We start from the raw sequence: 13,033 nt of genomic DNA, 5'->3' as shown, positions 1-13,033 counted from the left end.
GAAAAGATTATACAATTTTTGTGAAATTACCTTAAGATCTGTGTTAGCTTGTGTTTGATAAAGCTTATGAGGGTGTTATTAGTGTTTGGCTCCATCGTTAAATTGGTAAAGATATCTTCATGAATCTGTCTCATTGTTGCACCTGCAGTAAACAGGAGGATGATACAAAACCTTCTATTACAAATGTCTGCCTCTGCAAACTGACATCTCTGCAACCTTTCTCCTCAAACCACCGCTAACAGCCTCACATGTCACATGTCAGTGTCCTGTATGCCGTACACATGGTTTTCTGGTGAACATAATGTCAAGGTCTTATATCCAAACGCTCCACCTGAGGGTGCTAGTGCTCCAAACTGAGCTTGGTCCGCAGACACCGGATGAGAAGAACCTGAGCAGAATTCAGAGAACAGAGAATCCTTTGCATTGTGGGTACTCCATCAGTCAAATGAACCAGACCAACACATCCTTTAATAACATCCCGCAACACAAATTAAAAAGCTCCATTCAACTCACTGGGTTTCTGTACGAATAAAACTCGCAAAGATAAGATTTCTGTTTTTGTTGTTAAAGCAATCATTAATCATCATGAATGACATTAGATAAGACATAAAACACATGCTGCTCTTTGATTTCATATTGCTGCCATCATCATCATCATCATCATCATCATCATCATCATCAACGTCATCATTATCATCATCATCCCCACCAGTGGATAATCGATATCAAGCAGAGCTCATGCTCTCGTTTCACACCGTGACGTCAGAGGGAGGGCGGCAGACAGGGGGTGGGGAGCATGCCAGACTATAAATGCTCCCAGACGGAGACTCTGCATTCAGAGTGAGAGACGAGTCAAAGCCCAGCTCATGGAAGTACAGAGGAATATCGGGCCCCAGCAGACGCTCAGCAGCAGCATGTGTGAGGCGACGCAGAGATCCTGCGAGCCGCGGAGGAAGAGGACGGAGGAGCGCACTGCGCCCTCGGAGATGGCGAGGATCATCACCGACCCGGCCACGGGAAAGTGCTACTGCCGTGGGAAAGTTTTGGGAAAGGTATAGCGCCATCTTCTAGTCTTTTTAAAACACTTTTTTTGAAAATTGGGATTTACCTGCAAAGGCGAGGCATGTTAACAGTGTTTTCCCTTTTTCTTCTCCAGGGAGGGTTCGCAAAATGCTACGAGATGACAGACCTCTCCACCAGCAAAGTTTACGCAGCCAAGATCATCCCACATTCACGCGTCTCCAAACCGCACCAGCGGGAGAAGGTAAGCTCCGGTTCTTGTGCGCACTGGTTCCACAGGGGAAGTGTTACAAAGAACCAAACTTCCAGTAACAGTCTCTGACCTGTTTTCTTTTCTCCCCCCTGACAGATTGACAGAGAGATAGAGCTGCACAGAGTTCTGCACCACAAACACATAGTGCACTTCTATCATCATTTCGAGGACAAGGAGAACATCTACATCCTGTTGGAATACTGCAGCAGAAAAGTAAGTGCAAGTCTAGACAACTCCTTACTAATGCTGTGGTTCACACCTGCATTGCACCCAAAACCAACGAGGCAGCACATATTTCATATTCAGAGTCTGCCCCCACTATACAATACCTCAAATGTGAAAATTCATTTTGTCTGTCTGCAAATATGAATCACTCACTGCAGTTTTGTGACATTAAAAATCACATTTCTTATTCTCTAGGAAGCAGTTCTTATAATTCTCTTTTCTATATGTTTTGTGTCTTTGCAGTCGTTAGCTCATATCCTCAAGGCTCGCAAGGTGCTTACTGAGCCAGAGGTGCGTTACTATCTCAGGCAGATTGTCTCTGGACTGAAGTATCTGCACGAACAAGAGATCCTGCACAGAGACCTGAAACTTGGTAAGAATTTCTTTTTTTTTGCTGCTGAGACACTTTGTGCCCTTGTGTAAAGAAGCCTCCTGTGCAGCGACGATATCATTGTTTTATTCCAGCCTTTACCTTTGTCTTCTAGTTTGTCTAGTTTTAAATCAATTCATCAAGGGGACACGCGCTCTTTGATGCTGGGTTGAATATCAGGTGCTCACCATCTTGCTCCCTTTCCTCCCCCCTGCAGGTAACTTCTTTGTCAGCGAGTCGATGGAGCTGAAGGTCGGGGACTTTGGTCTGGCTGCCAAGTTGGAGCCGGTAGGAAACCGAAGGAAGACGATCTGTGGGACTCCCAACTACCTGTCCCCTGAGGTGCTGAACAAGCAGGGCCACGGCTGTGAATCAGACATCTGGGCCCTCGGCTGCGTAATGTGAGTACTATAACGATCAATCCATAGTTAGGGAACTTCAAAAGATTTAATATTATTTGTCATTAATATGAATTATTAACTAAAAACAGTGTAATAGCACGAACAAACTTGTTATTCAGGGGTTAATGATGGAAACCGGCTCATGTTTGACCTCCATCCTGTTCCAGGTACACCATGTTGTTGGGCCGACCACCGTTTGAAACCACCAACCTGAAGGAGACCTACAGGTGCATCCGCGAGGCGAGGTACTCCCTGCCCTCGTCCCTGTCGCCACAGGCCAAGCAGTTAATCGCCAGCCTGCTCGCCAAGATCCCAGAGGACAGGCCCAACCTGGACCACATTCTGAGGCACGACTTCTTCACACAGGTTGGACGCTACTCATCTCTCTCTCTGTCTGTTCCACTCACTGTCAGTCTTTCTCTAAATGTCACCATGTGGGAGTAGAGCAGTGACCCCCTTCCCACCAGCCACACACTGACCCACTTTTCCTTTCCCCACAGGGCTTCAGTCCCGAGCGTCTGTCGGCGAGCTGTTGCCACTCAGCACCAGATTTCCACGTCTCCAGTCCAGCCAAGAGCTTCTTCAAGAAAGCTGCTGCTGCGCTCTTCGGTGGGAAGAGAGACAAGGTCAAATACTACGAGACTCTGAGTGAGTATCAGATCCACCAACTGTTATCTTTCAGTACTTAGAATTATTAGTAAACCCGGTGTCACATGTTATCTCATGTGGCTGCTGGTGGAAAAAGGACACGCTCAGATTTTTAATGTGCGGTTGTTGTCTTTTAATAGACAAGTTAACCAAAGAGGAAGAGGAGATCTACAAACTGCAGCACGACCTGGAGAGAACTGTCATCAGCCAACAACAGTGCAAAAAGATTTCCGAGGTAAGAGACAATTTATTCAACTCCAGCCAAGATGTTTACAAGAGTGTAGGCGATGATTACTTTTTTCATACAGCAATTACAGGGAGATATTCACAATCGAATGAGTCACTCCACTGCTGTACTGAAATGATATGAAAAAATAGCAATCACTTATTTTTATCCTCAAAGCCGACCAATTTACATCTGTGGGTAGCTGCTGAGTCATAGTAGGAGGAAATGCTCCAAACTCGCAGATTCTGAATTCTGTCGTCACCGATTCTCACCTCAGAATGGAAGTCTACTTCCGCCATCTGCAGAGAGCCCCGTCGCCTTGGCAACAGAGAGCCAGTCCCCAACGGCGCGAGATACCATCCGTCTGATCGTCAGGGGGAGTCTGGGAAGCTGCAGCAGCAGCAGTGAATGTAAGTTTCATACACACACACACACACACACACACACACACACACACACACACACACACATACACACACACTGACACACACACACACACACACACACACACACACACGTACACACACAGCGATGCCAGCATGGTGTGAATTGATGTCATGTAACACCAACGTAGATGCAAATGACTGAATTATAAAGAGATTTGTAATGGCTTGAGTGCAAAGTAATTTCTCGTGCTGCCTCAATGTGACACCAAACTAAATTACCTGCTGTTGTTGTTGCTGCAGGTCTGGAAGACAACACAACCGGATGTGTGGCTGAGACCGTCGCAAGCGTGTTGAGAGGATGTTTGGAGAATATGCCCAAAGGTGAGCGGACTCTTTGGAATGTCATGACCCATGTACTGCACGTTTCATTGCAGAGATACAGCTCTTTATCTGGATTTCATATATATATATATATATATATATATATATATATATATATATATATATATATATATATATATATATATATATATATGTAATTTAAATTTCCTCCCAGCCTATTACTGATGGTTAAAGCCTCAGCACACTTTTTAGTTACACTTCAGTGAACTGGGAGGACATTTTGAGTACACTCCAGCCCTTGAGTGCTTTAACAAAGTGAACAAGGTTGCACAGATAACGTTTTTCATTCCTCTTTTAAATCGTCCCTGCAGCTTCATCTAATCCTCTCCCCCTTTGTGTCCCCCCCCCACCCACAGCAGACAACGTTCCTCAGGGCTCAACAAGCTGCAGTCTCCAGTGGGTCACTAAATGGGTGGACTACTCCAACAAGTACGGCTTCGGCTACCAGTTGTCTGACCACACCGTGGGAGTTCTCTTCAACAACGGCACTCACATGAGCCTCCTTCCTGACAGAAAGTATGCACTGCCCTGCGCTTTCACAACACGCCGCCTTCTCATTGAAAGTTATTAGTCACCACATATAATGGGGATGGCTTGTTTAAGCTTGCTGTAGTGCGTGCAAATTCTCTCAGGGAGCTGTTAGTGGTTTAAGTAAAGAATTAACAACTTTAATTAGAGTAGATTAGTTTGTCTGGTTAGATTTAAGGTTGCCATGTCACTGAGATCAATATATTGGATGTTTTGATTTGTCATGTGAGCGGTTTAATAACTCTATCTCCTTCCCTCCATGTTTTTAGGACCATCCATTACTATGCAGAGTTGGGCCAGTGCTCTGTTTTCCCCACCTGCGAGGTTCCCGAACACTTTGTCAGCCAAGTCACTGTGCTCAAGTACTTCTCCCACTACATGGAGGAGAATCTAATGGATGTAAGCAAATATCTCCGCTCCCCCGCTCCCTTTTTGCATTCCTGTAATGTATCCATCCCTCTTGTTGTTGTGTTACTTTGGTCTCTCCACCCCCTGAAGCATTAGAAGTGGCATCTTTCATGTCCCAGCCTGTCTAAATTCTGATGTGTTGCTCCTTTGCTTTCTCAGGGCGGGGACCTGGGTAGCATGACAGAAGCACACATGCCCAGACTCTACCTGCTGCAGTGGCTGAAGTCCGACCGCGCCCTCATGATGCTCTTTAATGACGGCACTTTTCAGGTAAACACACAAACCAACACGGAAAACATAGGGGTTGCTGGGCACGCTTAGAAGAACATCATTATGGTGCTTTGCATAACACAGCGTTTAGATCAACAAAGGAAGTAAGGAGCAACTTGCAATTGTCTAACAGATAACTTTCTTTCTCCAAAGGTCAACTTTTACCACGACCACACCAAGATCATCCTGTGCTGCCAGAAAGAGGAGTACATGCTGACGTACATCAACGAGGACCGCGTCTCCAAAACCTTCAAACTCAGCTCCCTGCTCACGTCCGGCTGCCCCACCGACCTGCGCGAACGCATGGTGTACTCGCTCAACATGCTCCTGCAGAGAAGCAGCTAAACTCGGGACAACCCTGCAGAGAAGCAGCTAAACTCGGGACAACCTGTTCCTGGACAGTGTGAAACAAGTCGAGCGCCGGTGCTGCCGTGGTGAAAGGATGATTCAGAGAGGATCTCGTTTGAGACCGGAGGACCAAAGATGGACTTGTGCAAAGTGAATTAACATTCCTACAGCGCTGCACCTACGTGACTCAGCAGAGGTGCAGGTGGAAGAAATAGCAAGAACAATGCTGAAAGAGATTGAGAAAATGAAATGTAGCACAATGTCTGTGGATCGAAAAGGGCTGATTTGTATGTCAATTGTTGTAGGAGAGGAAAGGCCGAGGATGTCGGTACGAGTGTGAACCCCCAGATGTTTGGGGGGAAAAGATGGATATTTGGGAAGTAAAGACAAAAGCTGGGCTGGCTCCAGCATCATCGTGTATAGAATAGTTGAAGCTGTTTGTTAGAGGAAATCTCAGTAAACTGATGCTCTGAATGTAACCAGAGCAAGACTGTGGACTATCTTAAATGTTGTACAGTGTATGTCACAGCCAATTCAGCAGTGCAAAGAAACCATTTGACTGTGTGTGTGTGGGTGCTCCAGAGTTCAGCTGTCTGTGTGTGTGTGTGTGTATGTGTGTATGTATGTGTTTGTGTGTGCGAGTGCGAGTGGGATGGTCGTAATATCACATAACTTTTAAAACTGTGATTTGTTCTCCCTACTGACAGATGGACTCAGCCCATTGAGCTGGGAGGCAGAGGGGGGGAGATGAAAGTGTAATCTAAATTATTGTGTTTTAAAAAGTGCAGTATTTATTTATTTAATAATAAAGAGCATTTTCTAAAAAAATAAAGTCTACTCCTGAGTATGTTGTGTTACAGTTTCGATACAGATGTCGGGTTTGAAGACACAAGCCACCTCTGCCAAGGAGATTATGTGTTTTCTGTCTGTGAGTTAGCAGGTTACGCAAAAACTACTGGACGGATTCCCACATAAGTTAGTGGAAGAATGAAGTGTGGATCAGGGAAGAACCCCAAAAATATTGTTGTGCTCGAGATCAGATCTTCGAATTGTGAGGGGGGGGGGGGTCAACATTTTCAATTGCTTACCAGGGAATAATTCAAGGATCTCGATGAAAGAAATCCGACAGGTTTACAGGTCGCATGAAGTTCAAGAGTGTGTTAGATCTGGTGCTGGTGGATTGAATTTGAAGGGACTGCTGGGCCTCAGCAGCGATATTCACTCTCCTAGTTTTCCTAGTGCATTTAAACAAACAGAAAATGAGCTGAGTCCTTGTGAAGCAGCTTCCCTGGCTTACGTCCTGCACAATATGGTGCAGTTCAAAATGTCAAATTTACACTAATTACCGTCGTATCGCTGCGCTCTGCCCAAATCAAAGCTAGCATTTTATCTCTAAACTTTGTTTGCAACAGGAAATGTGCACAGATCAAGATGGGTGCATGATAGTGTTGAGTGTTTACACAATCTGGTTCAAGGACTTTGCTGAGGTTTTATCCCAGAGTGAAGTTATCAAGATTTTCAAAGATGACTGCGGAATGGGTCTGACCTTGTCTCATACAAACACACACATCCCCTAACACACAGACAGCCTATCAACAGAAGGGTCAGTTTGGGTGGTTAGTAAACATGGAAGTAAAAAGCCAATCAGTGACATGCAGGTAAAAGAAAACACAGACGAATTAAATGACTGACTCAGTCACAATATGTCACTGATTGCGTCAAGGGCTTTTGAGGTAAAGTGACTACAGTCATTCTTGGACATATTTTCACATTTACTGAGTGTAACCATGGAAACTAGCAACCACTGCCCAATTTGGTGCGAGGCGGAAATGAGCCGGGGCTGCGTGTAGAGACATCTGACGTCACATGCTCCTGTTTGCTGAAAGTAAGAACTCATGTCCTGACACACTTACTAAAATTATAACTTGTTTTTCATTGCTCTCCACCCGATTGTTTAATCGGTCCTGTCCGACACCTCTTCACCTCCCCAGCTTGTGTCATAATGGAAGCTGAACAAAGATGTTTGAGTCATCCCTTTCAGATGTTTCGCTCGGAATATCTCTGAGTTCAATAATGAATGGCTCATGCATAAACATACCCACACAGACAGAAGCCGAACAGGAAGTAGCCGACGAGAGGAAGAAGCAGGAATTATTCATGACGACACTTCCAGGTCTGAGTGCAGAGCCTTTGACAGTAATGGGCCCTGGAATGGATGCTTCAGTGAGACACAAATAGATTCCGTTGTTGATCTGAAGTTCCCTGGCCTTCAAGAGCGTTTTTAGCACGTTTCTAGTATCAGAGCAGGAGTGAGAGGCGTCATATCCACTTGTTTTTTAATGAGTGAATTCCTCTCCTCGTCCCACAAAGATTCAGCTCCTGTAATGATTTGTGGAAATCAAGGATCCCTTCTGTGAGTCAGCAGATGGGCTTTATTGGCCTCATGGGAACTTCCTACACGTCTGTGAGCGTGACCTCAAGATAAACTCAAAAAACCCTTTGAGTGCAAGTTCACTTCATCCTCTTAATTTCACTGTCATGCAGAAAGAAGAGAAATGCTTCTGACACGTCTGGTTTTCTGGATGGCCCAAACAAAGCTGTGGCTCTGCTACTGTCACATCCACAGTGGGGAAAGTGTTGTGCATGCAGGCCAGCTTAGCTGTGGAGTGAGTCTAAGCTGGTGTGACACGGTGGATCATTATGCTTCGGGTTCTGCCGTGAAGTTCTCTGCGGGCAGAAGAGTGAGTCAAAGTGATAGTCTGCACATTCTGCTAGAAACATAAAAAATTGGCTTTGATATGCGTACACACACACTGGGATGCACTAAGGGGGATAGGAGGCCTTTGCTTATCAAATGTCAGCGCTCCTCCTCCAACCATGTGCACGCGAACAGATGTACTGAGGACGGAGATGAGTGTAGCTTCAGCTGTTCTCTGCAGTGTCAGTAATGTGAGAGATGAGCAATGCACAGCAGTCAGACTTAATCGTCTTACTAAAAAAAAAAGGTTTCTCTTGACTGTGTGTAAGCAGGTGTGTGTTTGCCTCTGCACGACTTGGTTTCCTTCCTGGTGTTTAAAAACACATAAAACTGCAAATGAGTCACCAAGGTGAGATGCAGTGGCCACTTACTCTCTCAGTATTGTGACGTTCGTGTTCCCTCGTCTGAATCCTGTAATTTGCTACAATCAGCTCCCCTGAAAGGTCTTTTTGTCCTCTCCTGGCTGAAACTAGGCCCCTGTGGTATCGTCGCTTTTTTTTGTATTTGTGGATCTAAGTGTGCTGGCAGGTAGGTGGCTAATGTCGTTCAAACAGACAGCTCAATTACATGTTGCATGTCGGTGTCACGACATCTGACGCTCATTCGGTCTCTAGCAGTTTATCACGGCAATTACACTAGTGCATCTTCTCAGCAGTTCCACATCCTCTATCTCCCTCTGTTTACTGTATCTATATGCAGTATTTTTTTTATATTTTAATATGTGTTCATGTCCTTTGCAGGTTATTGCCACGTCAGAAAGGTTGTGAGTCTACCCATCCATCCATCCATCCATCCATCCATCCATCCATCCATCCATCCATCCATCCATCCATCCATCCATCCATCTAGCTATCACTTAATCATCCATCCATCCATCTAGCTATCACTTAATCATCCATCCATCCATTACTGATTATTCATTAAGGGTCGAGCCAATACATAAAAGCTTAAATGCATATTGTTGCTGTAATGACTTTAAATATCCTCTCTGAAAATATCTAAACACAACTTATAATTTGCGCAAACCTCCAATCAATACCTCTGTGTCTGGACTCTGTGTTTTCTGGGATGCATGTAATTAACACGTGATTCCTTGGAGGTTGTCCTTAATCAGACCTTAATCAACATGACGCAGACAGCCTGCGTCACATTGTCTTTGGATTGTTGCAAAAGTTGGATGAGCGTCACAGGACAATCATTATTTTTATACTTCAGTTTCCATAATAACTGACCGCACGTCGTCTCTTAGCTGACTGCTCCACTAACATCACCACCCTCCTCCTCCATGATGTCAGTAGAAAATGTGACTTCCTGAGAATGGGCCTGTGATGGCCTCCTGACTCCTTTGATAAAAGCATCACATGGCTGTGTGTGGGCAGCCTTCAGACAAAGAGCAAAGCTAAAGCTGAAACGGAGAGAAAGCGTGATGAATGAACTCTGCCAAAGGTTTCCACACAAAAAAACATTTGCCCTTTTTGACAAAGTTTTCTAAGGCATTCCAGCGATATGGAACCAATGGTTATTTAAATTTAATAAAATGTATTATTTAATTTTTTTCGCCTGTAGTTTGTGTAGGAAATAAATCTTGATCGAAGGTCCTGCAGCATCTGCCTCATCACCATCATGTATGTACAGCAGAGTAGTTCTTCAGATGAGATGACCTGGGATTGGGGATCACTGCTGTGTTAGCCCTTCTTTAAAAGTAGCTGCAACAAAGTGGAAGCAGCATTCCGTCCATACCAGCAAACAAGAGGGTGTGTTGTATTCTGAAATTCCCCTGTGCGGGGTTTCAACCAGTCTGAGAGTTTGATGCTTTAGCTGACATTTTATTGCATCACTTAAAGCTGTAAAGCTATGCCACAGACATCTCTTCAGGAGTTGTTGCTAAATAATACAGTGCTACATGTTTCTTCAGCATCCGAGCAGTGATATCAAATAATAGGTAAACTTGATGTGCAAGTTAATGCTTGATCCTCTTGACACCACACTACGCCCACCATGGTCCAGAGGCGGTTAAGGCTGAACAGTTGTCGGTGTCACTACATGTGGAAAGCAAAGGCGTTTAGCAAGGATCTGTGAAGTGTGGCAAGTGTTTAAATACAGCTCTGCCTCATGGAGGGAGGGAACTCCAGAGGCTTCAAAGCAGCATATCAATCCTGTGACTCAGAGCACAGCCCGAAAGACAAAGCCAATCCTACGCAACACGCACACATACACGCACACTCCTGCACACACACACACACACACACACATACACACAGGCGCACAACATCTCCCTTTGGATTTTGTTGGAGCTGAGTTGCTCAGCAAGTTAGGAAATTAATGTTTCTTTCTGGGCTCATGCTGGAGCTTTAATAACTAGTCACCAGTGGATATGTTCAAATATAATGGTCATACAATATATAAACAATATATTTATATAGCAAACTCATTGCTTTGATATGCAAAATACAGTGTTACTGCTTTGGTTCAGTGCTGCACAGTTAGTTGCCCACACGTTGTGCTAATGAAACGAGTTCCATCCCTCTATTATCTGTAGCTTACCACTTTCGAGGGTTGAGACGAGGGCAGGAGTCCATCCCAGCTAACCTTGGGAGAGAGGCCGGTTACACCCTGGAAAACTACCATTCCCGCTCACAATTACACCTACAGTCAATCTAAAGTCTCAAATTAAGCAAACCCTGCACACAAACCTGACACATGAAAATCCCAGCCCAATCCCAACTGGGATTTGAACAAAGGGGCTTCCTGCTTTGAGCTATTGCCGCTGTAACACCGTGCTGCATCAAAAAAGTTAGCCTTTGTAATCTTATACTCTGCAGATGCTCTTGTCCTTTGCTGTTGTTGGATTTGGTGTCATCACTTATTTATTCTGCACCCTCGTAGAGTTATAGAAGTTTGGACAAAACTGAGTCAGTGATAAAGTTTGTTCTGAGATTCGAGCTGAAAGGTCAGTGACACAACCTGTGCACCTTTGGCATTTCTCTGAGCCCACGGTAAGAAGCCCTCCTCGGCTAAATGCCACGTTATCCAAATTGCTGCCCTCCCGTAACGCACTGGACAGATGCAGGGGCGGACGAATGGACTGTGGCGCTGCATGGAGGAGGAGGTGGATTGGCGTTATGATGTCGGCCGGAGGAAGATGAATCTCCACGCAGGGCCGACTCTTGAAATTCAGATAATGCTTCACAGCTTTTCAGGACACAGACATAAAAGATTTTCATTTTGAGTTGTTTTTTTTGTTAGAGAGCAATTGATGTTCAGCTGAAAGTTTTCTCCAGCAGATTAACACTCACATCTGCCTCCTCTATGATGTAACCATCTGGCCGTGCAGAGGATCCATTCACCTCCTCTCATTTCTGAGCTGAAAATGCTTTGAGACTGACTGAATAAATGAAAAGTGATTTAGAATCAACGCAGACAGCAGCTCCAGTTTTGTGTTTGCCATATTCCTGAACTCCGAGCGCTTAGTTGCTCACATCCGTTGAAAAGAAAAAGGAAATGCCAGGACGGAGAGGCAACGGGAGCATAAGGTTAACGCGGTCAATGGTGCGTTTCCGAGGCCCATCAATGAGCCAATCAACGCATCATCTCTGATAATAGATCGGCAGTCTCCACTTGCTCTGCCATTGAGCTGAGTGGGAGACACACTGCTGTTTCTATGGCAACTGGTGTTCTAAACCTCGCCCGCACGTAAACATCCAGCTGCAATTCATTTGGCTGCTGCCTGTTAGTCATCCTGGTTTGCGTGCACACTCCAAACACGTTTTCATCATATTATTTCATAATATAAAATTTTCATAAAAATTCGTCTCGCACTTTACACTTGTAAAATTCCTCCGACCAGATGTACATCATTTTAATCCTTCACCACCTTGTTTGTAGCTGTGATGTTTGTCTATAATCTGATTTGAGAGGATAGTTTAGATATATTTTGACTTTGTGCTCATAACTGCTCCTTTTTTAATGCATTTCTATTGCTTTAGAAATGTTTGGGGTTTTGAGTCTTATTTCCCTTCTTTAGGATGAACTCTTTGCATTTTTGCATATTACAAAACAAGGTTTTTTGCTCTCTGTCTTTCTCCTTCTCTGTCTCCCTCTCTCCCTCTGTCTTTATTGTTATTCCCCTGATACCTCCAGGAAGTATCCACCCAGATAAAACCTTTACAAAAACATGTTGCTGCAGAGTTTACTTTGACTTTTTGATAGCAGCTCACGCAACAACAATCATCCAACATTTTAAGAGTAAAAAAAATATGAGGACTGAGAAACAGCCAAATGACATCAAAATAAATTTAAATTACTCAGTGTTAAGTGACAAATCTTGCAAACAGCATTATTTTACTGAAATGTATTATTTTTAGCAGGACAATGCAATAATTCATAATCTTTACAAATGAGAAAGTTAAGTTATAGGTTATGAGTTATAGAAAGTAATAGAAACTGGTTGAAACTAGTTGAGGGCACTGATGAATAAATGATTGAGAACTACGCGGGACAAACAGTGACAGCCTCCACGGCCCGTGCATTTAGGACTAAACCTTCAACCGGCCCAGTGTGAAACAATAGCTGTTAAAACCACCAGATCTTTCTTTCCTCCCTTCAGGACCTGGGTTTTTTCAGGCTCTGTTCTCTCCCTGCTCTCATCCTACCTCAATGACCGCACATACCAGGTAACTTGGAGAGGATCTGTGTCTGAACCTTGTCCTCTCACTACTGGGGTCCCTCTGGGTTCCGTCCTGGGTCCCCTCCTCTTCTCTCTGTACACCAACTCCCTCGGCTCTGTCATT

The 13,033-nt window shown here is 44.5% G+C and overlaps 1 protein-coding gene across 2 annotated transcripts; it reads left to right on the top strand.

The window, feature by feature from the left end:
• The first annotated feature begins 850 nt into the window (after window positions 1–850).
• plk2b (polo-like kinase 2b (Drosophila)) lies at window positions 851–6,317 on the top strand. Of its 2 annotated transcripts, none has more exons than XM_061071503.1 (15): window positions 851–1,052; window positions 1,157–1,264; window positions 1,370–1,486; window positions 1,742–1,871; window positions 2,086–2,269; window positions 2,437–2,635; window positions 2,770–2,917; window positions 3,058–3,152; window positions 3,421–3,553; window positions 3,830–3,910; window positions 4,291–4,447; window positions 4,729–4,858; window positions 5,027–5,137; window positions 5,291–5,495; window positions 5,527–6,317. In XM_061071503.1, exons 1-14 carry the CDS (start codon window positions 867–869, stop codon window positions 5,480–5,482), a joined length of 1,971 nt encoding a protein of 656 aa, XP_060927486.1. In that variant the 5' UTR covers window positions 851–866; the 3' UTR covers window positions 5,483–5,495; window positions 5,527–6,317. The 2 variants fall into 2 exon arrangements, with proteins under 2 accessions (XP_060927486.1, XP_060927485.1); XM_061071502.1 differs by having other exon boundaries at window positions 4,288–4,447.
• Window positions 6,318–13,033: the final 6,716 nt, after the last annotated feature.

This window comes from Limanda limanda, chromosome 5, assembly GCF_963576545.1.
Source record: "Limanda limanda chromosome 5, fLimLim1.1, whole genome shotgun sequence".
Classification (NCBI taxonomy): domain Eukaryota; kingdom Metazoa; phylum Chordata; class Actinopteri; order Pleuronectiformes; family Pleuronectidae; genus Limanda; species Limanda limanda.
Note: the sequence above shows the minus strand (reverse complement) of the source record. Positions and strands in the feature narration are given on the sequence as shown.

Bases quoted from the DNA above. Each gene is read 5' to 3' on its own strand.
- plk2b (XM_061071502.1), top strand. From the start codon at position 867: ATGGAAGTACAGAGGAATATCGGGCCCCAGCAGACGCTCAGCAGCAGC. The intron at 1,265-1,369 runs GTAAGCTCCGGT...CCCCCCTGACAG, and splicing joins AACCGCACCAGCGGGAGAAG to ATTGACAGAGAGATAGAGCT. The intron at 2,918-3,057 runs GTGAGTATCAGA...GTCTTTTAATAG, and splicing joins CAAATACTACGAGACTCTGA to ACAAGTTAACCAAAGAGGAA.